Here is a 27436-nt window from a genome sequence, read left to right on the forward strand (position 1 = left end):
ACTTACAGAAAGTAGGTGTATATTTCTGCTGACGTGTTCATATTCCAGACTACGGTCTGTCACTCACACCTACGTTCATTTCTACTATCAGCATGGAAGAGGACAGCAGACACACAGGAGGCAAACTGATATCAAATAATTTTATAATGCAGAAAATAAATGTCACATAGCCACAAACACAAACAGCTTTGAGAAGCCATTCTTTGATTGTGCCATCATTGATTTGTCACAGAAAACAAGACAAAACAACAACCGTGCCCATGTTAAATCCATGACCAGCATTATCAGATACACCATCGACTCTCACCAAGGGGGGCGCTTAAACCCGCATCTCATTCAGCTTTACATTCAACACTGTGCTGTGCCAAAAAATGATGGCTGCTTTGAAAACAGGAAATAGCCTTCTGCCTGTAGGGGCCTCACATGATGTCTCTCAGATAGACTAATTAGGGGCTGAGCTGTATCATGGGAATAGTAGTCTGGGACTCTGGGTCCTAAACCTTTCTCGGTCAAGGCACAATTTATTGGCCTTTACTGAGTATGCTGGTAAGCAATTGTAGAACACACTTGCACTTGAGGAGATTTCTGAAGAGGATATAATCTTTCGAAAACTTTTTGGGAGTTGGCACACTATTATTTACTCCTTTGCCATTGCTTTTTTTTTTGTTTTTTTTTTTTGGCCATATTACTTAATGCACCCCTCCTCTTGTCCCGATGGTTCAATCCTCTTTAGGTTCGTCAGTGCAGAACACACATTAGGAAGGAATTCATATCTGCCAACTGATGCCAGATACTCAAAGAATGGCTTCATGTTTCATGCTATCAATTGTTTATAGACATTACAAAGTAAGTGCAGTCATTTTTTTTTAGAGCCATAACATTGTCACATGGATGTACCTTACAACCCCAGCAGACCTTATGTGATTTATACCAATTTCATCCACCCTTTGCAACATTTTTTTTGATTTTTTTTTATTCTTGCTTACATTTAAGGGACATTGGCTTTGGCCAGAATCTCCAAAATAAACTGTCCTGTGCAAATCTCTCAAAGCCATCAACTTTTTGTTGAAGAATGCAGGGCCACATCTTGATCCTCCTGAGACCGCTGTCAGGTCCTGCTCTACGTTTTGCAAAAGTTAGTGATTCCATGTACTTTAGACTCCTTTATTCTGGCACAAAGCAGTGGAATGAGGTACGAACAGTTTAAGTTCTATATCAATTTTTTTTTCTATTCGGAGTAAAAAGATCATTTTGTATGATGAGGCTTTTTTTTCCATTAAAAGCAATATTATTGTCACAACATTAAGATAATATATGGCAGATTTATACATCGCAGGATGAAGCCTGGTCTCAGGTCAGATGAATTCGAGCATTCTGAAACCTACGATTAGAATGTGGGTGTCATTTTTGTATCGACCCAGATCAGGAGGAAGAGCAGATGCCCAGTTTAGCAAGCGATACAGCCCAAGCAACTGAGAAAAGCAGGATTAAAGTTCAGTCACATTCAGTTCAACTGACCCAAGAGGTGGATTAGGAATTTGGCAATGCCAAATACTTTGTGATAATGTAAGAGGGATTAAATAAAATACCGTGTGCACATGAAAAATCATGGTAGAAGTGTAACGTGAAACTAGCCTCAAAGTGGGCTCGTCTGGAGCAAATCTACTGTACTCTGAGCCACACGTGAGGCAGGTGTCTGCGCTAACGTGCTGTGCTAAAGAGCGTGGAGGACAATGTTAACTAGCGTGTGCAAGCAGCCTAATGCGGGTGTCACGTGGGGCGACGTCCCTCCATTGTGCTCAAACCTTCCGCTTCTTTAAGTTCCCATTCTGCTATAATAGAAGATGCGCTCGGGCTTGTTCTTGTTCCCCTCAGCCAATCATAGTTGTGCTACGCACAGGAAACAGCAATAATGTCAACCATATTTTATCTGGAAACTTGATCATTCATTCATATTTGTTGTATATTACACAGACCTGCTTTATGTAATGAGGCGCATCGTCATCAAAACCTGCCCTTGTCATTGTGTGTGATTGCTACTAGCAGGTGAACTTGGATTTTTAAAACTGCAAGAAGAGCAGGGGCGGAGAACGCTGGATAAAATAATCTGCCAATGTGATGCTGAATGTGAGAGCATGAAAAAATAAACGGTGGTCAGTTGCTACTTCCTTTTTTTGTTTTGATAATGCTAGTTGCAGGTTTCGTAGTTTAACTCCAAAATAGACTAGACGTAGGTTGTTTGGGTAACAAGGAAGAACTCTTATCAGAACTTTTGTTGGGGATGTTAGGGCTCAGAAGGAGCGAGGCTACATCGGATATGTTTCTGTGCGGTGCGTCAGTCGTAGCCACCCTGCTAACTGACATGAACACATGGGGAGAGGGAAACTTAAATCCAGCCCTCAAAAACAGAAAATTTGTTTTTAAACTTTATTTCTGAAAAACCTACAGAATGGATATCACACCATGATGACACAGTTGTGTTTCTATAACCTGAATAACACAGATCAACTTGAACACAGTGAATAGAAAGTGCTCGCATATGGACTGTGGATCTGGCTCTGTTGTCATGTGTTATTCTTGAGGTGTAACACATTCATCACAGATTTAATCACCACAATCCAACATATTCCAAATATTTAATTACAGACCGTTTTAATTTTATATAAAGGCTTCTCTCAACCAGCTGAACTGAAGGTGAACTGAACACTGATCCTTGGGTGGCGGTTTAGCAAGAGCTACAACTGCACCAATGATGGTCTGAAAGTGCATATACAGCCGTTTGTCACAGTAAAGCATCAACACAGATAGACAGACATTCACTTACCAAGGAAATCTGATTGCAAATTAATGACATAAAAGAATAATCATTAAAAAACAGCTTTTTTTCTATTCAAAACAAAGTCACTTCATCTCTTGCTATAATTGCTCAGAGTATTCAGTCCTCACACCACAAACATACTATATTTAAAAAAAGAACGTATCAGTAGCAGTCTGTCACACGATCGAGGTTTAACCCCGCCCGCAAACTCATCCACCCGAGAATAAGCAGAACAATGAACACTTGGTGCACAACGAAAGCAACATCAACATCAAAAACAACATGAGTGTGGGACTTCCCACCGTGTCTTTAATGGTACAATTACAATATTTTACATTCCACTTGTGGACATATTCCTGTAGGGATTGTCTTCTTTCTCCACCAAACAGTGCTAGAATGAGTTGGGGCAGGTCTCTGAGTGTGTTTGTGTGTGGGGGAAGGAGACAGAGGCGCACACTCAGAAGACAGATTGAATTAAAAAGATTTTTTTTTAAAAAAAAGAGGGGAGGGTGACAGTACAAAAGACTAGACGGGAGAATTTGGGGGGCAGCACAGAATGCAGATGGAAAGACAGATGAGAGGAAGAAAGAAGGATGTTGAATTACATATGTTTTCCCTGGGTAAGTAATAAAAGTAGTACAAACAGTTATTTCTGGAGGTGCGTGAGAGTTGAACTGCTTCAGAGTGGTTGTTATAGTTGTGTGCCATGCAGTGGCAGACTTTAGCAACAGGTTCACAGTTTAGTTTATTGTAAACGTAACATAAAACTTTAGCTTAACTTTATCTAAGACAGAGAGAGAGAGACAGAGAGAGAGAGAGAGAGACAGAGAGTTGAGAGAGAACACAATTCTGTGGTCAATGCGCGGAAAAGATGGAGACCATTCGGTTGATTCTGCTGTTTGTTTAGGGTTTATGGTGAGCGATGCGGGGTGGAGATACAGAGGACAATCTTTGAGGCAACACACAGGCCTCACCGTTGCTGCTTTCAACCAACGATAGACTGGCTTTACTTGAAAGATTGGCGCGTGTACCACCACCCACGTCATAGTCAAACTCATGGAGCACGACACTACAGGAGGAGGCCTGTATCTAATGCTTCCTCTCTTGAATGGACCTTGGTGTAGTTACAATATGCAGTCCATGTCAGTAGTTGGCTGCAGCCTGGTTGCCTTGTCACTGTGACAACCAAGATCATAAAGATCATAAATAAATATATTCAGGACCTTTAATTCCAATTTAAGGAGCCGGTTGGATTCGTTTGCTGTCCTACCGAGGCGTTGTAATCGCTAGCATCGCTGTCCGAGTACAATGGACTGTGGGTGAGGGAGGCGGTCGCTGTCCATTGGTCTGTCTCTCTGCTGTGCTGGTGCAACTGATCATGGCTGAAGGCAGTGTGTTCTGTGGTGCTGGTGTTGTTTTGTTTTAAAAGAGGAGAGGGGGAGCATTTCTCCAGTAGTCATTTGGCTGAGAGAGAAAGAGACAGACAGAGACACAGAGGCAGGCTATGCTGCCAGCTCAAATCCAAATCTCATCTTTTTAGTCTAAAAAGAAAGAAAACACGGAAAAAAATAATTGGCTTAAGGTACTTTTGCCATCCGGGAAGTGATGGCAAAATGTCAGAAAACTATGGACGTTAGTTGGTGATCACCACAAGGCAAACCAGCATCATAATTCATTATGAACTGATACATAAATATTATTTGACTATATGAATATAGGTGAGTTCTGACACCCTCTGCTACATGACCGACGCAGGATCTGATTTGAGTTGGCAGCATAATTTCGCATATGTATATATATTTATTTATATATATATTTATATGTTTTTACATACTGTATAATGGTATCACCAACCTCTGTGAGGCACATTGACATGTCACAATTGCTTAGCCAGCGGTTCCCTGTCTGAGCCATGAGCTGAGTGCAACATGGCTTTCATTCACAGTGATGGTGAGCAGAGTATGGTACAATCAGAGCAGGCCTGGAGACGGTGGGTGTGGGGCTGTACTGCTTGATCACCTATTGCTGTGTATGTGTGTGTGTGTGTATATGTGTATCCCTGTTTAATCAACGCTTACGGTTCTATTTAAATACCCTGCAACGTAGATTAATAACACTGAGAGAGGCAGTGCCTAAAGGCCGTGTCACAGTCTGTGGGCCGGTTTCACAAAGACACACTTTGGCTTGCTGACCAATAGTCAGATATCTAAATTCATCTGTTAGGGTCTTCACTTTCTTAAGTAGGATCTTTTGAATAATCTGGGTAAATGGCCTTTTTTTATGGCTGACAGCACGAACCAGCCCAGTCCTGTTTCAGGCTCTCTCCACTTTTGCTACCTTGTTGGACCGACCGAGGAGAGCTTCCTTGAACCATTGCATACTTTACTCTGCAATGTTGCCAAAAAAACAGGAATTCGTTTCAACGTCTGTGCCACTAGTTAGTGGCGGGATTCTTATTTCCTTTCGTCTTTTTTACCGTGGAGTCTTGGCTCATAGGTCCAGGGACGGTCTAGCTTGCGTTCGACCAATCTGAGAGAAAAATGAAGATTGGCCTACAGAGCAGTCTAAAATCTCTTTGTGAAACCGGCCCCTTGTTGGTTTCCACAGGTAAGCCAGAGATGAGATAATGACCATGAGTATGAGTGCGCTCTCAATGTGATAGACTGAGATACTTAACAAAGCATTGTTAAGATTGCTAAAGACAGGCAGGAACAGGAAAGATGTTGAGAGAGGAGATAAAAGAGGAGAAAGGGTTTCGGGGCTGCTGAAGGATACAGACATTGTGGTTTTAGTGCAACAGAAAAAAACCTGATAGTAATTTGTGGTGGATGGCAATTTGGGATATGGTTGGTGGAGCCTTTTTCAGCAGTGTTGAATTCAAAGTGTACATTTCCGTGAAAGAACAGTCGCTCATTGAGCCATTTTACATGGCTCGGCGTCCATTTCTGCTCCAACAGCGAGAGAAGGATCTGGAGAACGCAGAGTCCAGTTCAGTGTGGCGGTTTGGGATTGGCTTGGTTGCAGTCACATCAATTCCCGCCACAGACGTCTGAGTGTTATTTCCAACCCCCCCTGGCTGGGATGAAATGGTCTCCACAGGCAAATACTGCTGACTCACTTGCTGTTTGTTTCACATACCTCCCAGTCACCACCACAGTAGTCCGTTGACCTGACTCAGGCAGGCCAAAATGGCTTCCACTGGAGTCCCAGCTTTCAGCTGTCTTTATCCCCTGACAGTTTCCTTTAGGTTCAATCGGCACAAAGTAATGTCACAAATGCCCTGTTCAGACCTGGCAAACGCGCGCGTCCTGGTTGGCCACGAGCGTTAGATAAAGGTGTGAATGCAGCCTGGACGCACTGCAGACACACTGAGATCTGTTTGCTGGGCCGCATGCGGCAGCATTCTTTCAGCAGTGCGAATGCAAACGTGAACTGGGCCACATGGATGGACAGTCAACTGACATCTTGTGTGGAGGTACTTCCTCATTTGGTTTTCAAATTGTGTAAACTGGTTTTGTCCATGATAGTCCAACATCTTGAGCGATGTGGTTTGCCTAGGACACGCCAAAGAACTGACCAAGTCTTTGGGTTTCTTCATCAGGTGGACTAGGCATGCAAGACTTCCTCTTAATTAATTTGGAGTTTGCAAATAAAAATGATCTGCTGTGTGTCACTAGAAATCTGGATTCATGCGGAGATGTAGTCTAAAAGCAGGTGTGCGCTGATGACCCAAGATAGCCGTCAATGCCAAGTCTGAACAGAGCCAGAGTAACCCCTGGTCTCAGTGTCATTTCAGGTTCCTGAATAAAAACAGAATTCAAAGTGACTCTTGGTCCCATGCTGTGAGTAATCAAAATGGCTTCTGCCATGTCGGCTGTCAACTGTTGATCCACGGCCCGTATAACAGAGCTGCTGTACAATGTCGGCGGAGCAACAGCACACAACAGGTCCTTGTTGGCAACTGAATTGTGCACTATAACTATGTGAATACATATATTATACTCTGTGTGTTTGTGTGTGTGTGCGTGCGTGTGTGTGTGTGTGTGTGTGTATGGTGTGCATGCATGCATATGAGTTTGTGGCAAACGGGGACAGAGCTGCACTGCGATGAGAGGTGAGGAGGTGAGGTAGAATCTGTCAGTTTCAGAGGGGACTTGAAACAAGTACAGGCGGCGAAGTTGCCTGCAGAGGTAAGTGACAAAATCCCCTCCTACCACCACCAACACCTGCCAGTGCTAAACCTATAACAAGATAGCAAAGAAGCGAGGAGGCGGGGCTATGTTGAGAAGATGTACTGTACTCACACACAACCGTGGGGACAGGAAGTGTGCAGCCCAGCAGTTAGTAGGGAGGCAAACAAAACAACTGAGGTAATGAATAAAAACCAACAATTAACGGGTGTGTGTAATATGCTTGTGTGTGTGAGGCAATAAAAACAGGAGGTATGTGTTGGAGAGGTATTCTAGAAGTATAAGTACTGTTCACGAGTACTCTAGAGTACCTTAGAGTACTTGTTAGTGTCATGAATGACATGACGCACCGATTTTCAAGTTATATTACACCTGCATGTGTTGTGTATGTAAGTAACACTGTGACCTAAATGTGAGAACAGCAAATAGTGGGAACACTTCCTATGCAACCTGCACTTGCAGACCATAATACTTCTGGTGTTCTTAACGATTTTTGTATATCTAAACCTGCATTTTTTTCCTCTGCAGTGTTTTTCCTACTTTTGTAGGAAACCAATTGTGAATCCAGGAGGTGTAACTGAATATGTTTTGTATCAAATTTGCCCGTGGGCGAGGACATCATGTCATTTCATAGTAAAAATCCTGATCAAAATTTCACTACAAGGTAGTCATGTGTTTTTGATGCCTTCCTTTCATTTTTCATGTGAAATTGAATCCATCGGCCACCACTGATCATCATCACACACATATAAAGTCTCATGACTGCAGCTGTACGACAACATAACACCAAGAAATTCCAACTTCACGACGATGTCACCACATTCTAGTTAAGGGCTTCCTACTAAGTGTTCCCACTGTAAATCCTTTTTAGCAGTAGCAGAGAGGTACGTGGGTAATTGAGGACTGCATGGCTGTGTGTTTTCTCAGTACACTACCACCCACACACACATTACATGAGAAACTACATTTTACAAGCTGTGAGGTAAAAGTGAAGATGTGTATTTTTGTGCATGAAGATATTTAGAGAGTGTGTGTCCCTGTGTGTGTGTGTGTGTGTTGTGTGTGTGAGACAGGGTGAGAGAGTGAGTGAGTGAGAGAGAGAGCGAGAGAGGTCAGTACGTGAGGGAGGTAGGTTGACAAACACTCAGGGCCTCGGCGGACTGAGGGTCGGGCTGCACACAGACAAAGGACGCCACTGCTGATATGGAGGTGTGAGGAGGTGTGTGTGCTCGTGGAAAGCGTGGGATTGTCTCAGGAGCTAATGGTCGGGACGCTTTTTGAAGCGGGGGAGGGGTGTCGTGACATGGCCAAACCCATCAGGTATGCATGAACACAAGGTACAGCTGTTTGTCCACACGTATGGCAGGCGACAGCCCATACAGGTGCAGCAGATGTTGATTGATGAGATGAGTGTTTGCATATAGATAGACTGTATGCAGTGTGAGAGGAACCTGTGAATTACTAGAAATGCTTTATACTCAGTGTGTGAGTACCTTTTAGTGTGACAAGACACAAAGCCACATTTTCAGTTTTTCTCTATGGTGATATAGAAGTGTGAGTGCTGATGGCAGGTGTCTGAACAGGAAAAGAAGGGACAAAAACAAAGTTCACAGGGCACGTTCCCTCTGGAGAAGAAAATACATCCAGTTTTCCTTCCCCCCACACACTCTCTCTTCAGCCACCCCACTTTGTTTCCTTTTGTGTCCAGGGTTCTTTAAAGGGGGTGCTGTCATTTTGATTTTGAAGTCACACTTCCTGGTCCTCGAAGACCTCCAAGAAGAGCGGGGGAAAGAGTTCGTTGGGACACTCTACCTTCATGTGGAGGAAGCGGCTGGCGTGGCAAGCTCCAATCATCCGCAGGTCTGTCACCTTCATCAGCAGCTTGGGCCAGAAGTGAGGAATGTTGTGCTTGCGGTAGTTGATGTAATGCTCGAACGCCAGCAGGTAGGCCTCCTGGCACTGCTCGATCTTCTCCACACTTGTCAGCCCTGATCGGTCTGGAGGGGTAAAAGAAGAGTCAAGAGGTGATTGGCTTGTCTTTGCATCAAGGCAGTAGACAGCTTGTGTTGCTAAGAAGTGTGAGGAGCGGTAACTGGTTCAGACTTCATCTCAACATAACATAGTCCTGTCCAGAACCCAACCAAAGCTTTGTAAATTGGGACAAAGCCAATGTAGCTGTTCCCAGTTTAAGGTTAACGAGCTACTGATTTGAGTTCTACAGAATATTTTGCAGTCGAAACACGAAGACGGAATATTATTCCTGGACGTTATGTCTCCATAAGAATACGTCTGCCGCTGACATGATTTGGAACCAGATTTTCTAGGCCAGTAGTGCCGCTTCCACAGAGACCGCATCATAGTCAACCACCTCAGTCAGTACAACAACCATAGATGCTGGTAAGTTACTTATTTAAGTATTTAATATCAAGCAACTGACATTATAGACACATGACCAGGGCTCTATCTTAATGCTAGTAGATGCTACAGCTCGTCCAGCTGGCTAGTGCACTGATTTGAAACAACTTCTTGATGTTTCTGCATTCATTTGGAGCGAACTTTACTTTCATGCTATTTCCGAGGAATTCAGTTGAGTGTGGCCATCTTGTGAATGCACAATCTCGCATCTGCTTTTCACACACACACACACACACACACACACACACACACACACACACGCACACACACGCACACATGCCAGTGTGAGATTTGTGTAGCAGATGACATAAGCGTGGGAAATTGCTGGGAAAATCAATTAAAGCTGAATTTTTCCAAGAATTAATGAACAGTGGCAGGAATTATGGATGGAATAACACATTTCAAATTATTTCAGTGTTTAATAGCTAGATGAGTCAGCGCAAGTCATTTGTTTGAGCCTGGTAATTTTCCAGCTTTCATGCTGTTGGAGGATTCATGGGATTTATGTGTCAATCGACTGAAGGAAATCAAATCTTAATGGCTGTAACTGACCCCGCACAGTTGTGAAGCACAGCTCTTGCTTGTGCGTGTTTTTATTGACTGAACTGCACTAAGTTCATCCATCCATTTTCTCTAGCGCTGATCGGTTAAAGGGGGGGGGGGGGTGGAGTCTATCCCAGCTGACATCGTAGGGCCATCAGGAGCAATAAGGGGTAGGGGCTCAGTATCTTGCTCAAAGATACTTCAGCGAGGATCAAACCAGCGACCCTTTGGTTGCTCGACGGCCACTCTACCTCTGAGCCGTGCTGCCCTTGCACTAAGTTCATATCTTATTAGGGCCTGAGCCAGTACCTGGCGAAGACCCTATTATGTTTCGAAGGCAGAGCAACACATTAGCAGCACTAATTTTATTATTATTACTTTATGTGTTTCTGATCAGTGTTAGTTTTGTGCAAAGCTGCTGCAGAGCCAAGTCAGATGCTGAACAGTTGTCTGGCTCTCACTGGGAATACTCATGACTAGTACTATGTTGTGCATGTGTAAAAGCAGCGGAGTTCCCCTTTGAGGAAGAATGAGACACACAACTCCTTGTTCCTGCTCATCAGTAGGATGATTTTTTTGCAACAAAAAGAGAATTCAACAGTTAAGTGATTGGGGCGTCGATGCAGCACAGCTGTGTCATTGTATTATTTATGTCAGTTCCTGAATATTTTATTACCAGTATGTGTTTTTCTGAGAAAACCCGGCTATAAATGTAAGAGATGGGAGCAAGAGGAGCAAATTACTCAAACTGAATCAAACCACCTTGAATTTCATCTGGTGTCCTATGCTTTCAGCTTCTTAGGCCTCAACCCTGCAGTTCGCCTGGTAAAGAGCTGGTCTGACCCCCAGGGCTTGACCTGGGTCTGGGAGTGAACCTGTGGTGTCTTTTATAATTCTCTCATAATCGTACACTTGTTGTTTGAACACCTACTGATGGTAAAGCTGACACTGACGGCGGTTGCCTACATGCGTAGCTGTGTTTAGACTCCATGAAGGTCATATTTTTGCAGGATGTTCCAATGAGGTATTACTGGTAGTGCCCAACTACAACTAGTATGGCTGTTTACGAGGGGTGGAACTCAGATATTCTGGGGGAGCTGACTCAGCCTCATCTCACAGCCAACCTTGTACATCTGTGTTGGATATCCAGTCAAGTGTCCAGTGCAAGCTGCCTCTGAGTCCCCAGCCTGTGTCTTGAGTCCGACAAATTCTTTTGTCACATAAAGTTTCTCCACACCCCTGGATTAGAGGCAAGTTCAGGGAACTGTCGGACACATGCGGTTCATGATTACAGACTTATTCCTCACCTGAGCTCATGAGTAGGACGGCCTGCATGAGTGCCACTTCTGAGTCATCCAAGTTAAACTGGGCCAGGCTCTTGCCCAAATCAAAGATGGCGTCCGACACCACCCCCAACCCACCATTCTTCAGCTGCTCACGTTTCACAGCCATCTCGCCATTTAGCGTCAGAGTCTCGCTCTCTGGATCATAGCGAACGGCTGCGCGCAGCGACATGATCTCCATGCAGCAACCCTTCAGCAAGATGATCTGGTCTTCACAAGGCAGCTGGGAACAACAGTACACAGAACTTAGAGAAGTGACAGCTGACGAGCAGATTGACAAATGTTGTCTTCGGAGGAAGAACCAAATCAACTGCAGGATTAGAGGGTTATCAAGTTCAGGGTCAACATTGGGTTATCACCATGGTAACAGGCTGCAGCCCTAACCTGCTTCGGAGCAGACTGAAAGGTTTGTAGGTGAAAACATAGCAAAGCATCCCCTCCTGTCAAACCAGGCCTCCTTGTCCTCTCTGTTGATCCCACTGATGACGAGACATCCGTGACGGATCCTGACAGGGTCCCTCTGGGGTTTTTGGAGTTTTCTGATGAGCACCTCAGTGAACAATGCTGATTCTTATGTGGAGGGAATTATTTGCATTTCCCAGGTGGGGGAGCCGTACGACTTGGACATGCTGAACATGCTACGTAATACCGGCCCCAGGCTGTGAGGGGATTAACAGTTTTCATGAGAATATTCCCTCAAATACTAGCAAAAAGTCAGATTGTCTGACCTCTGCTGATATCCGTATAGCAATGCATCGCTATCTGCTCCTTCATTAAAGTAAACAACCGTAGATCCGACCAATGTCAGACTTGGCATGCACGTTTAGTGCACTTTTGATATGCAATATGTATAATATTAATACGCTTTGAATGAATCTGTGTTCCATAAGCTGCACTGTGCAAGGAGAGGGAGGAGCTTCAGGGCTGTGGACAGAGGGCGCGCCGATGATGGGAACAAACGTCAGAGAGAACCAGAGAGCAAGAACGCCGCATCAGCAGCAACTGTGAGAACACAGGAGGTTTTCAGGTACACGGACCCTTCTGCACAACAACCTTCCACTACAGACAAGAAAAAATCTTTACAATCACACAATCCACAAACGCTACACAATCAAAGCTGACGGAAAAGCAGAGAAAATAGAAACATGCGACAAGCCTGATATGATTGATCCACTAGGATGTACCCTGAGTTATTCTTAAACGTAGCCCTTACATTACTTGAAATGAAACAATAATGTGCATTTATTATTGAAGTACTTCATGTGTTATTCATATCATCTGTGTATAGTCTCTGTGTAGCCTCTGTTTCTTCATCTTTTCAATTGAAGAAACGTACGATTCATGACTTACTTAAATGAATAATTTTCTTTTACACTGAACTGGAGAGACATGATTGTCCGATTGTTTCAATTACTTTAATTCATGTGTTGCATTTAAAAATACACATCAAAGCTTTGGAAAAGGTCTTAAAATGGAGTGCTTAATTTTTTAAAACAAATTAAAAAGTGTAACGGCTGCACGGTGGTGCAGTGGTCCTCACTGTCGCCTCACAGCTAGAAGGTTCTGGGTTCGAGTCCCGGCTCGGGAACAGGGTCTTTCTGTGTGAGTCTCCATGTTCTCCCTGTTCCTGTGTGGGTTCTCTCTGGTACTTCGACTTCTTCCCACCGTCCAAAGACATCAAGAGGGGACCAGGCTGATTGATACTCTAAATCAGGGGTGGGCAACCATGTGCCATGGAGGGCCGTGTGTATGCAGGCTTTCCTTCCAACCAAACACTTTTTAACAGGTGATTCCACTGATTAACACACCTTCAGCCACAGAAGAGTGTTCATCAGTGGAATCACCTGTTGAAGTGTTTGGTTGGAAGGAAAGCCTGCATACACACGGCCCTCCATGGCACATGGTTGCCCACCCCTGCTCTAAATTGACCGTAGGTGTGACTGTGAATGGGTGTTTGTCTCTCTATGTTGGCCCTGCGATGGACTGGCGACCTGTCCAAGGTGAACCCCCCTCTTGCCGTAGCCGCTGGGAGAGCCCCCCCCCCCCCCCCCACGACCCTTAACAGGAACAAGCGGAAGGCAATGGATGGATGGTTGGATAAAAAGTGTAATATCTGAGTTTCCCTTTCCCATTATACATCCATCCATTTTCTATACCTCTTATTCATTAAGGGTCATGGGGGGGTGGAGCCTATCCCAGCTGGGTAGAGGCAAGTTCACCCTGGACAGGTCGCCAGTACATTGCAGGGCCATCAGGAGCAATTAGGGGCTCAGTATCTTGCTAAAGGACACTTGGACACGGTCACCGAGGGAAGTGAGGATCGAACCAGCAACCCTTTGGTTGTGGGGTGACCACTGTACCTCTGTGTCATGCCGCCCCTCCCTTTCCCATTATATAACACATAAATTCATAAAGCACACAAAGGACTGCACAGACTGAAGGAGGGAATCTACTCAGCTACTCCTAATAATGGTTTTTAAGCGTGAAATTAAATAAACCAGGGTTTAACAAATTATCTGTTACATCACAGTTCACACCAAATAAACCTCCCAGCTACACAGAATTACGTAACCAAAAAATATGAGTGTGACCTTTTTCACAAATGATCATTTGACATTGCCCTCATGGCCCAAACATGCTGTCACTGGTGGCAGCTCAGCAGGCCCAGCAACAACTCAGCTACTGTCTGTGTTTTTGCCTGGCCAACGTTCTAAAAACTTGTTTCTTTCCAGAGGCGAAGCAGTGTTGTACATCCTGGTACTTTCCTGTCTCCGGGTCATGTTCACTAGAGGAGACTGCTCCCTGTCTACTCAGAAAACACTCTTGGAGGACATGGGGGGGGCACAGCTAACTGGAGGATCCCAGGGACAGGTATGAATATATGGACTGCTAGCTGGAAGGGAGCATCCTGAAGGAGCACGGGCACGTTGATTGCCCAGTGGTGGCTTGTGGCCGTGCTCCCAACCATCCAAGCCCATCAGAGATCCAGCATTTATTTGACAAAATATGGCATACAGAAAATGTAGCTACGTAGGCTACAGCCACGTGACCAATTATCGCCTATAACTGAAATATAGACGCTTACCAACATGTGACTTGATATGCTGCTTTCTGTGTGGAGTTTGCATGTTCTCCTCACGTCTGCGAGGCTTTGCTCCAGTGTTTCCTACACCTATGTGAGGTCAACACTCCTAGTGGTGTCCCTGATCAAGAACAAGAACCCCGGGCTGCTCAGCCTTAAGTACCGGAGGAGTTCAATGCAGAGGACAAATATCGTTGCACATTCTCTTTGTTCCCCACTCTTCAGCTTCATGTTTCTGATGCTAAGGGGTGGAACTTTATACACCCGCCACCCTGCTGGGGTGATTGAAGCTTTTCATTCCCTCATGGCGCAGATGTAGTTTGCAATTATCTCGTGATAGTTGCAGTCCTTTGAAATTCAAAATAAAATCCAGAACCTTGGCTCCAGACTGGGATAGGCTTCTACTTATGACCTGGTGAGCAACACTTTGCTGGCTTTAAAGTCACAACTAGCAGTAGCAAATTATACGAGCCAGCAAATTAAGATAAATTAGTTGTAAATCATGTAATGCCTTAAATGCAAGGAAAAAGGGATCATCCATTCTACTCATTATATACATACACTCTGTTGACATGGATGTCAGATAATGGGGATTTCCATCCATCCATTTTCTACCATTTATCCTGTTCAGGGTGGTGGGGGTGGAGCCTATCCCAGCAGCCTTCCCCCTGGACAGGTCACCAGTCCATCAACACATAGAGACAGACAACCATTGGCTCTCCCAGCCACACCTACAGTCAATTTAGAGTCTGGATTAACCTGGTCCCTCTTGATGTCTTTGGACTGTGGGAAGAAGCTGGAGTACCAGAGAGAACCCAGCAGGAACAGGGAGAACATGCAGACTCACACAGAAAGACCCTGTGATGGAGCCGGGGCTGGAACCTGGAACCTTCTTGCTGGGAGGACACAGTGAGGACCAGTGCACCACCGTGCCGCCCTGAGGATTTTCTACTGTCCATTAAAATATTGATGTTGATTTGATTCACTTTGGGTACATACATTTTTTATGAATCAAATAATAAAAGAACAATGGAGTGCTGAATATCCTAAAAGAAGACAATATTTCATTTAAAGTATTTACATGAGCTACTTACAGAGGATTCAGCTTGTACTCCTGTCTATTTTCTTCATGGGGGGGAATGCACATGCACATTAGGGTCTACGACCACAAGTTCCCCTCAGGAGGGTTGAGAATGCTGACCATGTTCTTATAGCAGGGGCACTTATAAACAAGTAAAGTGAAAATAAATTTGCAACCCTCGCTACTGTAGGGGCGAGCAGATCCTGCTTGTCGCAGAACGGTTAAGGTGCAGTACATTACGTAGTGAGTGGATAAGCAGCAACAGCAAGCAGCAACAGTGGAGGCTCAGGGATCACCTCCACCAGTCTTGCATCAGTACACAGATAAATACACATGCTTTAATCCATTACTTACACTTTTGATCTTGTGCTTTTTTGTTTTGGAAGGGCTAAAAATAATAGAAGCCAGCACCCTACATGCACGTCACTTTAGCATGTGGAGAAAAGCAAAGCCAGCTGGTTGGCTCTGTTTTGTTCGGAGTAGTTACACACTTTGACAGGAAAATGAGTGTCAAGGGGAACGGGCTGGAAAAAAATACCACTGAGGAGCTATTGATTTGATAGCTATGATTTGAGATGTCCTTTCTGGAATAAAACATTATGGTACAGGGAAAGGGAAATGTTTTGCTTGAAATACCAGCTGTAGGATTGAATGTGTACGCCCAGTTTTCACATTCGGCTGTCTGAGGAATCATGGTTCACACTGACGCTGCCAAGCGGATGACTGGAAATGCATTTTGGAGAAAACTGTAAAACCTTGTGTACATGTCGTATGCAAACCCGAGGACAAACACTCATTGTCCAGGATACACACAGTATTAGATGAACAAAAGAAAGAAAAAGGCAGGTTCTTTGGCGCTGGTTCCGCCCCAAGTGATCACGCTGGACCCATCGACTGCATCTGAAAGACATTTCACGTTCCCAAGTGCCGACTGTGTGTCTGCACGTACCTCGGAGAACATGGGCAACTTCTTGGCAAAGTCGACGACGCGTGTGATGGCGGGGGTCATGATCTTGGTGAACTCACTGAAGGCTTCCAGATCCACTTTATCACCATCAGAAGTGGGAACCATGGGACCCTGCCCAATATCATCGGGCTGCAGAGAAAACACCACGTGAGAACAGCGATTGTGAAATGGTTCAATATCAGACAGAAACTTTTTGTTTTCATTTTCCCAACAGAAAGTGACTGCTGTGGTAACAGGAACCCCTTCATCGAAAGCCTTGTGCCCGTCCCCTGGGTGTACCGAAGGGCACATAGTCCCCTCCACAAATAGGCAATGCTAATATGAAGGTGCATCTCAGGACCTCTCAATCAAATCAACATCAAATAAAAATGTTCTACTTCTATTTTTATCAAGTACAGGAAATTGCTTCAAAGACCCCTCTCTGTGGATGTGGACAAGCACATGACATGACATGCATTCAAACTCCCTTAAGTATACATTATCCATCTCCTTGCCAACAATTTCTTGGCAGCTGTTAGCCTGCGAACAATATCCTCACAAAGAAAAAGAGTTGTGCAAGGACTGTGAACTGGAATTGCATTTAAATTTTTATCTAGTTATCATATACAATAGCTTGAACAATTATGGTAGACTCAATATACTAATATGTACAAAGAATAGAGACTCATATGGAGAGCCACAGCTTGCCAACCAAATAAAACTCCCTTTTCTGTTCCAGAGAAGACAGATAGAAGACGGGAGAGAAGAATCGTTCATCCTATTCCATTATAAATGATTAAAACACTGTAATACGAAGCTGATTAGCTAAGAATGTAATGCGGACAACTTCAGTGGGAGTTTAAAGACATGAGATTAAAGCAATTCTTCCTTGTTCTTGTTAAAGCACTACTTCACCCAAAAAGTTTATTTTAACTTTCCTGGACTAACAAATAAACAGAATTTTCCCCCTTCCTGAATGACTTCTTTGTGACACCGGAAAGCAGAAAGAGCCAGCTAGGTATATTTAGCTCGAAGCTAACGGAGACTGATGGCTCACAACAGCAAAACTCTCCAAAAGTCTGTTGAAAACATTTCGCTTAAAAATAAGTGGCTGGATGGATTGAAAAAAATGTTGTTGTGAGCTCAAGACACTTATTTGTGAGTACTTGAAAGGCAAAGTACTCTTTTTGGGTGAAGCATCACTTTAAGTTTAATATCTGCAATACACCTCTCAGCAGCTTGTGGGGGGTGTTTGTCTCCACCATATTCTGCCAGATTGTGCAACCAGCCACAGAAATATATAATTCATAAAGAAAGGGGAAAACAATATTGTTTTACACATGAAAGCAAATAAAAATAATGACATAGCTTGTAAACACCACCTTCATTATTTGATTGAACACGTGCTTATATGTATAACGTAAGTATAAAACACTGTTGTCGTTACAACTCTTTTCAATGTCTCCTCAAATGCAAAGGACTCATTATTCAAGATGAATGTAAAGCGATGCATAAAACATCACTTTCATTTTTGCACAGGTTTGCCTTAAATTTTATGGAGAACTGAACTGGCTCGGAGACAGAAGAGACCTCGCACATCCGGGTGAATAAACATGGACAAACCCAAACGACACGACACCGGGACTTGCGCTCCACGCTCGTGCACTTTCATGGAAGCTCGAAAGATAACTCAACTTTAAGATTACAAAGGTTTCAGGGTACACTCTTCATCTTTTCTCTGCAGTGTTACCAAGTAACTCACACACACAAAGGCGCATACTGAGTATCATTCATTTTAAAGTCTCGACCAGCTTCATTCAATTCATCAAAATTGAAATGAGATCTGCAATTTTAAAATAGCTAGAAGGTGGAAATGAAGCCTAACTGTGTGTCAAAATACACAAAATTTGAATTAAATATTGTAGCACGTGCGGTGCTCCAGGCACGTCCAGCCTACACATCCCACACCTACAGGACTTGTACTGGTGCTTTGTCGTACATTGTTTCATTTCAGCCAAATGCATAAATTATTCCAGCTTTTTGGGGTGTTTTTTCCCTCATTTACACAGACATCCTGCTGTGCTGTGGATGAATTGTCTTGATCATTTCAGAATCCCTCTGTGACACTATGGTTAGCATATCATCCTGTGTCAGGGTTAGTTTTTGACTCCCAACCCTAGAAAATAAATACAGTGAAAACAAAGTGGCTCCTCCTGAGCTCGGTAACCAATGAGGGTCCCGGCGGTCTTACCAGGAACTTGCGCTTCTGTTTCCAGCTGGATCCCTGGGCGTTGGTGTGTCGGTGGGCTTCCGTCGCTATCCTGATCAGCTCCCACTCGGACGTGTTTGGCTCCGGCCTCATCTGGAGCGTCCGTACCATCTCCTCCCTCTTCCTTTTTTCTCGGTTCTCCTCAATGAGACGCCGCTTGGCCACGCGCTTAGAATCGTCCAATACCACTGATGGAAGAGGGGGGTCAGGTGAGGTCAGGTGGGGTTGGGGAAGGGTAGACATAGAACGTTCAGGCGGGTTAAAGACTAACCACAATCAAACAGTGTTTTTTTTAATTTTAATTACTGCTCTGTTGTTCAGGCTTTGTTGGAGCGAAATCTAAATCTTGTATCAGACATGTTCAGAACCCATGATGGTCATTCCAACAGTAGCCAGCGTGGTGCTAGCTCAGTGCTAAGTATTCCCTTTGAAGCATATTAGCATGCTAAGTTGTCACTTAGGGCCAAAAAAACAAGGTTAAATTGTGGCTAATGGGATAAAAAAAAAAGACTGCAGCCCTTTTTAGACAGACAATGCACCAAATTTTGTGGCCAGGTGGAGGCGTGTGAGATGGAGGCGTAATATTCCTCTTTCCAAAAAAACGCCGCTTGTGTGGACATAAACATGTGACGTGATGTGCAGCACGTAGTTGCATGTGAACAGTGACGTACAACAGATACGTCAGAAGAATATTCAGCCTCGTGACAGTCTGGCAACCCTCGTAGTGCCCCAGTCCAACCTCCCTCTGCCGCCGCTGCTGCTGTGGTCACAGACCTACTGGTACTTTTCTCATAAGTTTTTCAACTTGCTGGTGACGTTGCATCATCCAGCGATAGTCACGTCCACAACGTTTTCATACAAAAAGCCACCCTTCACAGTCCCATGAGGTGGTTACCCACGGTCCTCTCGCCAGTGATGGTTAGCAGCTACCTGAGTTCAGCGTCTCCCCAGGTGCTCGTCTTGCTGAAGTGACCATGGGTCGGGAGAATATTCAGCCCCGTGACGGTCTGAAAGTTTCACAACAGCAGTTCTCCGCTCTGGCTGCCAGCAGCGTCGTGTTGACATCACCAGAGGTGTTTAATGCGGGAGCGTTATGTTTGCGAGTTTGCGTCATCATCAACACCTCCGCCCACCTCACGCCGAGCCAGCACATTCATGGCTTGTATTCACATAGGAGGGGGCAATAAGGGAATCTTTGGAGGAGGAATATTGCTACTAACTAAAACTAACCCCCGATTGGTTGCACTTTGTTTGAAACCTCGGACTGAGCTGCTCAGTGGCCATTGTGAAAGCGCCTTGCATTATAAGCATGTGATCAGGGGGAAACTAGCTGAATCATCATTTTTCCATTTTCAGACACATCGCCTGCTAAGCCGGGCAACGCCTGGCCTCTTCAGCCTGTGTCTCTCCCAATGTCAGATTTCATGGTATGTTTTCCTGCAGGCTTTCAGCAACAGTTGAGGCAGCAATGAGGCCACAGATGATTTGATCTACGATCTGACCTGAGTCGGACCGAGTCGGACGTTAACTCAGACTGTCAGCATCCTAGAGGACCACGGTGGACTGAGGCACCTGGACTGCAAACAACTTTCTGTGATTTTGCACTTGAGTGGAGCTTTGCTTGTTGTTCTCATCTGGTGCGTCATCATGTTAACTCAACTGTACACAAAGGATATGGATATCCAAAAATCAATGACCCTGAGAATGATGGTAAATTAAGTATGATTCTCCTATTGAGGCCAAAGAGGAAGAGCACAAACACTGCAGAGGAGCACTAAAAGCTGATGGTTCTTTGTTTTTGACCCACAATCATAACAGTGGGTGGAGGAGAAAAGAAGAACAAACACAACAATTAGAGACGCGCTGATTGCAATTTTGTCTTGGCCAAATCCAGTAAAAAATACATTTAAAAAAAAAAAATTCTGGCAACAGTACTTTGGTCTTCTTTGTTTCCTGGAGACATAAAATAACTTTAACTTCAGCATAAGCAAACAGTAAACAACCGATAAGGTTTGTGGTTCCAAATGTTTATTTTGGCTCATTTTATTCTTATAAAGTGAAGACAAACTTTCTCTGCCTGAACTATCATGTGCCTGTGAGACGATGAAAACCATCTGATTCTGCTCAACAGCAGATCCACTGCTGCATCCGCAGGGACGAGGTTGTTGTTCCATATATCAGATGTCTCAAGCCTCCCCAGGGGGGCCAAAACAGATTAAGGGGAAGCTCAGTGAATGTAAATGAAAAATAGGGTCGGACCAATATTGGATTTTTGAGCTGGACACTAATTTTACAGCAGAAACAATAATTCATCTATGACTGGAAACCGATATCGAGAATTTTTGCGCTGGACTGAAAACAGACCTGTTCTATGTCCACGGTGCAGCACTTCTGAACCACTGTGACTACATATAGGTAGAAGGCTAATTCATGAAAGTACGATGTAACTTTGCCAGAAAATATGTAACACTGTCGTACATGACCATTAAAATAAAGACCAAAATAAAATAGGACAATTAACAAGGCAGAGGCGCAAGAGCGCCCCCTGCTGGACACACTATGTTTGGGAAGTTCCCTGATGCCTGTCAATCCTACAGACCACTTATCCAACCAGAAGCAGAGTAATCTGAAGCAGGGAGGGGTGCGTCAGAGTCAGAACAGCCACTAAAGAGGAGCAGTGCCCCAACACAACAGTTCGGTGGCCGACTCCTCCCACCGACGTCCCTGAGTAACACACTGCGCCCAGAGGTGAGCGTGTGTGAAGGCCAGTATTGTATAGTGCATCAGGTGCTGGACTTCACCATGTATTAATCAGTCTGGAGCACAGCCGCTCCAATAAACCAAACTCAAACAACCGAGTCCAGATGTTTGTTTGTTTTCATCAAAACATCCTGAGGAAAAGACTTTGTTTCCTTTATTCACAGGAGCAGATGCACTGCGAAATTAATATCATCCAATCAACATGTGTAATGAGATGATAGTGGGATGCTTGCTAGTCATCCGCTTGGGCTCAGGCTGCCAGGCAGTGCAGGTCGACACACCTGTGAACGCGCACACACATGAATGCAGGCATGCGTCGCTCTCACAGTAGCAGCAGTAGTGAACACAGCATCTAGAATCATGTGAGCACTGTTTGTGAATGACACTCATGTGGCACTCACAGTCCATGGCCATGCCCACGGAGATGCACTTTTTAAAGCGGCACAGCTGGCACTGGTTGCGGGTGATCTTGTCGATGATGCAGCAGCCTTCATATTTACAGGAGTAAGACGGGTGGAGGTTCTTCTGGATGGTCCTGCGGAAGAAACCCTGAAGAGAGGACAGGAACGGATTAAGAATAAAAGAAAGAGAAAAGGGACAGAGAATAAAGAACAGGAAAAGGACAGAAGAAAAAAAAAAAAGAGACAAAAAGAACATTCAATGACTGCAGGAAATATGCAGCTCCATAACCACAAAATTAAATCCACCAATGTCCTTGTGTTTTTATTTGTGTAAAATGGGTATTAAATGGCTGAATCACATGGCAGGCTGGTGATCGCATGGCAGGATCAGCTTGCCAAGTGCAGTTAAGTTATGAAACTGCATGACTGAACATTTCTGAGAAAGACTTCTTCAGGAGCCATTTGGGGGAACTTTGATGACAATAAAAGGGTGAAACCCTGACTTTAAACAAAGACATGAATAAATGGATCCTGATCCATACAGATCCTGCTGAATAGATATTAAACTAGAAATGTCTATCTCCACCAGGGGGATCCTTAAATCAGCTTTTATCAGGATTGTTACAAAATCCTGCACATGGACAGACATTACGACAGTAAATGCGCTCATGATGAAAAGGTCAAAAATGCCCCGTCTCCAAATGTGAAAGAAAAATGAGCTTTAATCTGGATCTGCAGCAAAAAATAATGGTTTTTATCTTGGAGCCCTAATGCCCTTTCCTGCACATTCGTACTTAAACAGGCCCTGTATTTTTTTGCATAATCCTGCAGGCAAACAAACCAACAGATGTGGGTGAGAGAGTGACCTCCTTGGCTGAGGTTATTTACTATTACTAGGGCCGTGAAACTTGTGCTTCACCAAAAATAATACAACATCAATAAAATATGACAAGTAGAGGTCTGCAAATCCCCTGAGGGAAAGAAACTGAGTTGCCAGTGCCACTGCAAGGTGCCAGGGAGCTCATTTCTCCTGTGAGTCCAGCAGGAGCAGCTCAAGACATTTTAAGTGATTGCAGATAGACTCGGCCGCCGCTCAACAAAACACCAATCGCTGGATAATAGAGCTCTGCTCAGGGGATGCCAACGCCCACACCCTCTACCAAGACGCCTTCTGCCAAGTAATCATTTAGCAAACATGAATTCCATTAAGTGCAATTGCCCCAGTATGTCTTCTACTTTGCATCATAATTTTCCAGTGCCTTGCAAGCTCCTTACTTTTTCAAGAAATGTTTCTCCAACTTCCGGGCAGCTGTTGGGTTCTGTTCTACATAGTCTTGCAGCAAAATTATTTCAGAATCTTTAAATCCCCGAAGACGGAAACCAAAAGAGACAGTCCAGGCTACTGAATATTTCATGGCTCCAAGGAGATTGGATCAGCAACCGAACGGTATGGAAACAAAAGCTTTAACGTCCACTCCAGACAGGAAAATGCAGCAAGCGTGAGTAGTATAACAACACTGGTGATCATGTGCACTAAGTAGCTTCCTCTATTAAGAACTTCCTGTTTGGGAATCGACTCTCAGGTTTTAGAGAGCTTGCCAGCAGATGGAAAGAGGCGCGTTCAATGCGCTTTGTTTGTGTTTCTGTGTTGATTTGTTGGGAAGTTCAAGACTTGCAGGCCAAAGATCATGCTAATGTTAATACACAGACACACACACTCCCAGTGAAGCCTGAGATAACTCCAGCACACAGGCAGCTTGTTCAGCAGCTAACGAGCCTGAGCAGTGCCAATTATAATGAACAGTTTCAGATTAAATTAATCTGACAGTGATTTTCTCAATTCATCGGTCGACCTTAAGGGGTTCACAAACACTGCATCGTTCCAGGTTCTCTAGTTGGATCTCACATAACCCCATTTACACTGATTCAGCTCAAACCTGAGTTTTCAATTGACATGCTTCAGAGAGGTACCATGCCATACATTAAAAAGGTTCATTACATTAAATGTCTGTTAAAAATAATGGGAGTAATTTGTCACCCCTTCTTTTTGGTCCCTTAGTCGCCCTGTCCCCTCAGTAACTCACTTCGATTGAGTCAGAGAAAAATAGGCCAAAAAAATGTGCCAGAAATTAGCATGAAAATAACTAGGAAATTGTGGCGGCACAGCGGTGCAGTGGTCAGCACTGTCCCCTCACAGCAAGAAGGTTCCGGGTTGGAGCCCCAGCCGGAGAACGGGGTCTTTCTGTGTGAGTCTCCATGTTCTCCCTGTTCCTGCTGGGTTCTCTCTGGTACTCCAGCTTCCTCCACAGTCCAAAGACATCAAGAGGGACCAGGTTAATCCAGACTCTAAATTGACCGTAGGTGTGGCTGGGAGAGCCAATGGTTGTCTGTCTCTATGTGTTGGCCCTGCCGTGGACTGGTGACCTGTCCAGGGTGAAGGCTGCTGGGATAGGCTCCACACCCCCCCCCCCTTTACAGGATAAGCGAAAGAAAATAGATGGATGGATGGATTACAAGGAGATTCAGATCAAAACTTGTTTCAAAATAAAATTCGTAATAATCTAAATTATGAATTCAGGTCAGTGATGACGATCATTTCAATTCGGTTCAGTTGAACTCAGTTCAAAGAACTTTGTTTATCTGTTCAATTCTTCTTTATTTGCGATGATTATCAGTGTGTGTACAGTTCACACACCTAGCAACACAAAACATAGTACCAACACCAGTACAGTACCAGTGAAGTAAGTAAAGTAACTACCGGTAAGTACTTTTTTGTATCTATATGGATTTAAATAAAAAGGAAAGTCCTCATCACGCTAAAGTCTCCACTTGGAGGGTTCGTGGTGGAATGTGACATCAAACGTCCTTGTTTCTTAACCCAAGAGTCAAAAAACCCACAATGACAAGAGGTGTGTGACATCATCACTTCAAAAATTGCCAACACGGTTTTGATTGTCCAATCATTTGTGATTTCTTGTTTTTCTGTCTGTTCTGGTATTTAACTTGATTGAGGATTCCTGATGAACCAAAGCTTGATACAAATCAGACTCCAGCAACAAATTCTTTTCCAGTGAATGTAAAAGGTTGTTGTCGGACCCTTTAATTCAATCAGGAAAATCACGTTAGCGTACAAGCCAACAATGCATGAGCAACAGCAGCAGGGCTTTTTTAGAACCCCGCACTGCTTTATCTATTCTTCATCACCTCCACTTTGAACACAGGCTTTTCTAGTCTGAGCCACTATTTCTCAATCTTGACTTGATCTAATTTGAAAGGAATTATTTTTGTGCGTTGTTATCTTATTGCTGCATCGGCTCGATTCAGAGTCACTTGGCTGCAGGTGGAGTTCATGAGTTCAGATACTCTACATCCTAATCCAGATTACGTCCATCTAGCTCTGATCAAAATCCATTTTGCACCAACATTTTTATTCCCCTCAAAAGTCCCCCTCCAGTGTGGAATGGGTTGTTGTCCTTGCTCCTGCAGTGTGGAACGACCTATGTGATCCGATGAAAGGTTTGTGTGCTCCTTGAAAATCGGAGTTTCCGTCCCAATTATGTTGGAAGAAGCACTGGAAAATTTGGTGAAAAATTCTTATGTCAATCAACGCGTGATGATCACAGAATTTAAAAAAAAGTTACATTAATAAAGAACATCTTTCAGAACACTAGAGTGAGTTCTGCGACTTCTGTGCAAAATAATAATCTTGTTTTTCTTTTTCTTTTGCAGTTATGTAATTGCACAGGTGGATATCCACTTTAGCGTCATTCAAGCCATCAGAGTACAACTGCAGCGCTGTAGGTGGGAACGTTTGCTCTGCTTTACACACTCATAATTCTGGATTATTCGTCTCTGTTGGAGAGAAGGAATAGGTTCATTTTAAAGATATAATAATCGATTTGTTTTCTGCTTGTTATAGTGGTTATTATATATTTTTGTAAACAATAAAGAGGGAGCTTTAGGTTTTATTTCAACCTGGATCCATTTTCCTAACTTTCCGAACATGTTTTCTGAAATGGGCGGAGCTGCCTGCAGCCCCAGAGCAGCGACCATGTTATCCAATGGGGCAACTGGTTACTGTCAAGGTATTTCACCAAGTGTGGTTGGACAATTTTAACAAAAATCGGAGCCTCTCGATGTGGAAAAAAAAAAAAGCACTCTTATTGGGTGTAATTTGATTGCACCCAGGTGCCACATGAATGACATTATAGCTGTTGTGGGGGGGCGGGCAGCTCTGCTCTTGCTCCATCAAGAGAACGTATCACTCCGCTGATTTTAAACAAGGTTAATTCTATCACTCACTTAGACTAAAGAAGTTAGGGAAATAGGGTCCTGGTTGAAAAACAGTGAAGTTCACCCTCGATACACGTGGTGTGGTATTTAACTGCGTTAAACTTCTGACTGTTCAATATTGTTACATCACCCTCACACGCTTGGACAAAGCAACATGGCTCCAGCCAGAAGGTCAGCACCCCCACCAGCCGATGAGCCGTTAAACAGCGGAACAAGGAGACCGTGAAGATGCTTAGCTTCTATTCTGCGACAATCCAGAGGTCAGATTTCTGCTTTGTAGTTTCACTTTCACTGTTACACTTGAAGGCTCAGTGATGTCAAGGACTGCTTCCAGCTTTGACCGCACCGATGCCAGTCAGGGCGGAGGCTGAATGGGTCGAATCATCCCTCAGCAGCGCCGCTCTCCTGTGTCAAAGATTAGCGAGGGGAGAAGAACTGTACCTTGCAACCCTCGCAGGTGATGCAGCGGTAGTGGTAGCCAGTCGCTTTGTCTCCACACACAACGCACGGCTCGTCCTTCTCCAGGTAGCTGGGGATGTACCCTGGAACAGAGATGCTAAGAGCTATAGGAGAGGAGGAGGAGGTTGAGGAGGAGGACAGGATGGAATGGAGAGAGGTGAAGGAGTACAAGCAAGGGAGGACAGGTCGACGGTGAGGATGAGGAGGTATGAGGGGAAGAGTTTGATGATGAGCGGGGCCAGACAGAGGAGGAAGCCAGGAAGGAGGAGATGAAGGGAATGAGGAGTGGAGGAGGAGAGGGAGGAGGGGAGGGAGGAGGGGGCTCAGTGTTATAACAGGGGCCTCAATGAAGCTCCTGTGCATCGGGCCCCAAGAGACAGAGATACAGGATGGAACATATAAATGACTGTCAGTCCTCTGATATCAGGCCAGCTCATGAGGCTCCCATCCCCAGGATTCATGAAATATGACTGTCGTTTCTTTCATTTGCTTCCTGATTTCTCTGGTGAAATGTTTCACTCGGCCTTTCATCATTTTAGCATTCTTGAGACGCTCTGAGCTGTCATGCTGCTGCAGAAGGACGGACAGTCTTCTGAACATGCTTGGACACATTGCCCACCTGAGTGTTTTTGAAGAACAAATACATGCAGCTGCACACACAGGCCTGTTCACACGGTATCAACAAATGTCCTGAGGGACCCGCCGGCGGCTAAGCATCGTTAAGTCTGTCTTTTCGCAACTGACCGCTTGTTATGATCAGATCCCTCATTTGCATTTCCGAAGACCAAGTTTAATCATCAGGGGGCAGCGATGCACTTCTGGTGCCTCTTGTACGG

At 44.4% G+C, this 27436-nt stretch overlaps 1 protein-coding gene across 8 annotated transcripts in view; it reads right to left on the reverse strand.

Annotated features, from left to right (window-relative positions):
* Window positions 1-126: 126 nt before the first annotated feature.
* Window positions 127-27436, reverse strand: part of LOC147245767 (thyroid hormone receptor alpha) — a 147694-nt gene continuing 120384 nt past the window's right edge. For 6 of the 8 annotated variants that reach the window (XM_086185647.1, XM_086185642.1, XM_086185643.1 and 3 more), the window contains 6 exons: window positions 26583-26704; window positions 21849-21996; window positions 18670-18875; window positions 16422-16568; window positions 11274-11532; window positions 127-9005 (listed from right to left, as the gene is read on the reverse strand). In XM_086185647.1, coding sequence (XP_086041773.1) covers window positions 8755-9005; window positions 11274-11532; window positions 16422-16568; window positions 18670-18875; window positions 21849-21996; window positions 26583-26704 — 1133 coding nt within the window. In that variant the 3' untranslated portion in view covers window positions 127-8754. The remainder of the gene's footprint in view (window positions 9006-11273; window positions 11533-16421; window positions 16569-18669; window positions 18876-21848; window positions 21997-26582; window positions 26705-27436) is intronic. The other 2 variants (XM_086185646.1, XM_086185641.1) reach the window with 1 other exon arrangement.

Source organism: Aulostomus chinensis, chromosome 18, assembly GCF_037954235.1.
Source record: "Aulostomus chinensis isolate RoL2024-O1b breed Wild chromosome 18, RoL_Achi_v1.0, whole genome shotgun sequence".
NCBI lineage: Eukaryota > Metazoa > Chordata > Actinopteri > Syngnathiformes > Aulostomidae > Aulostomus > Aulostomus chinensis.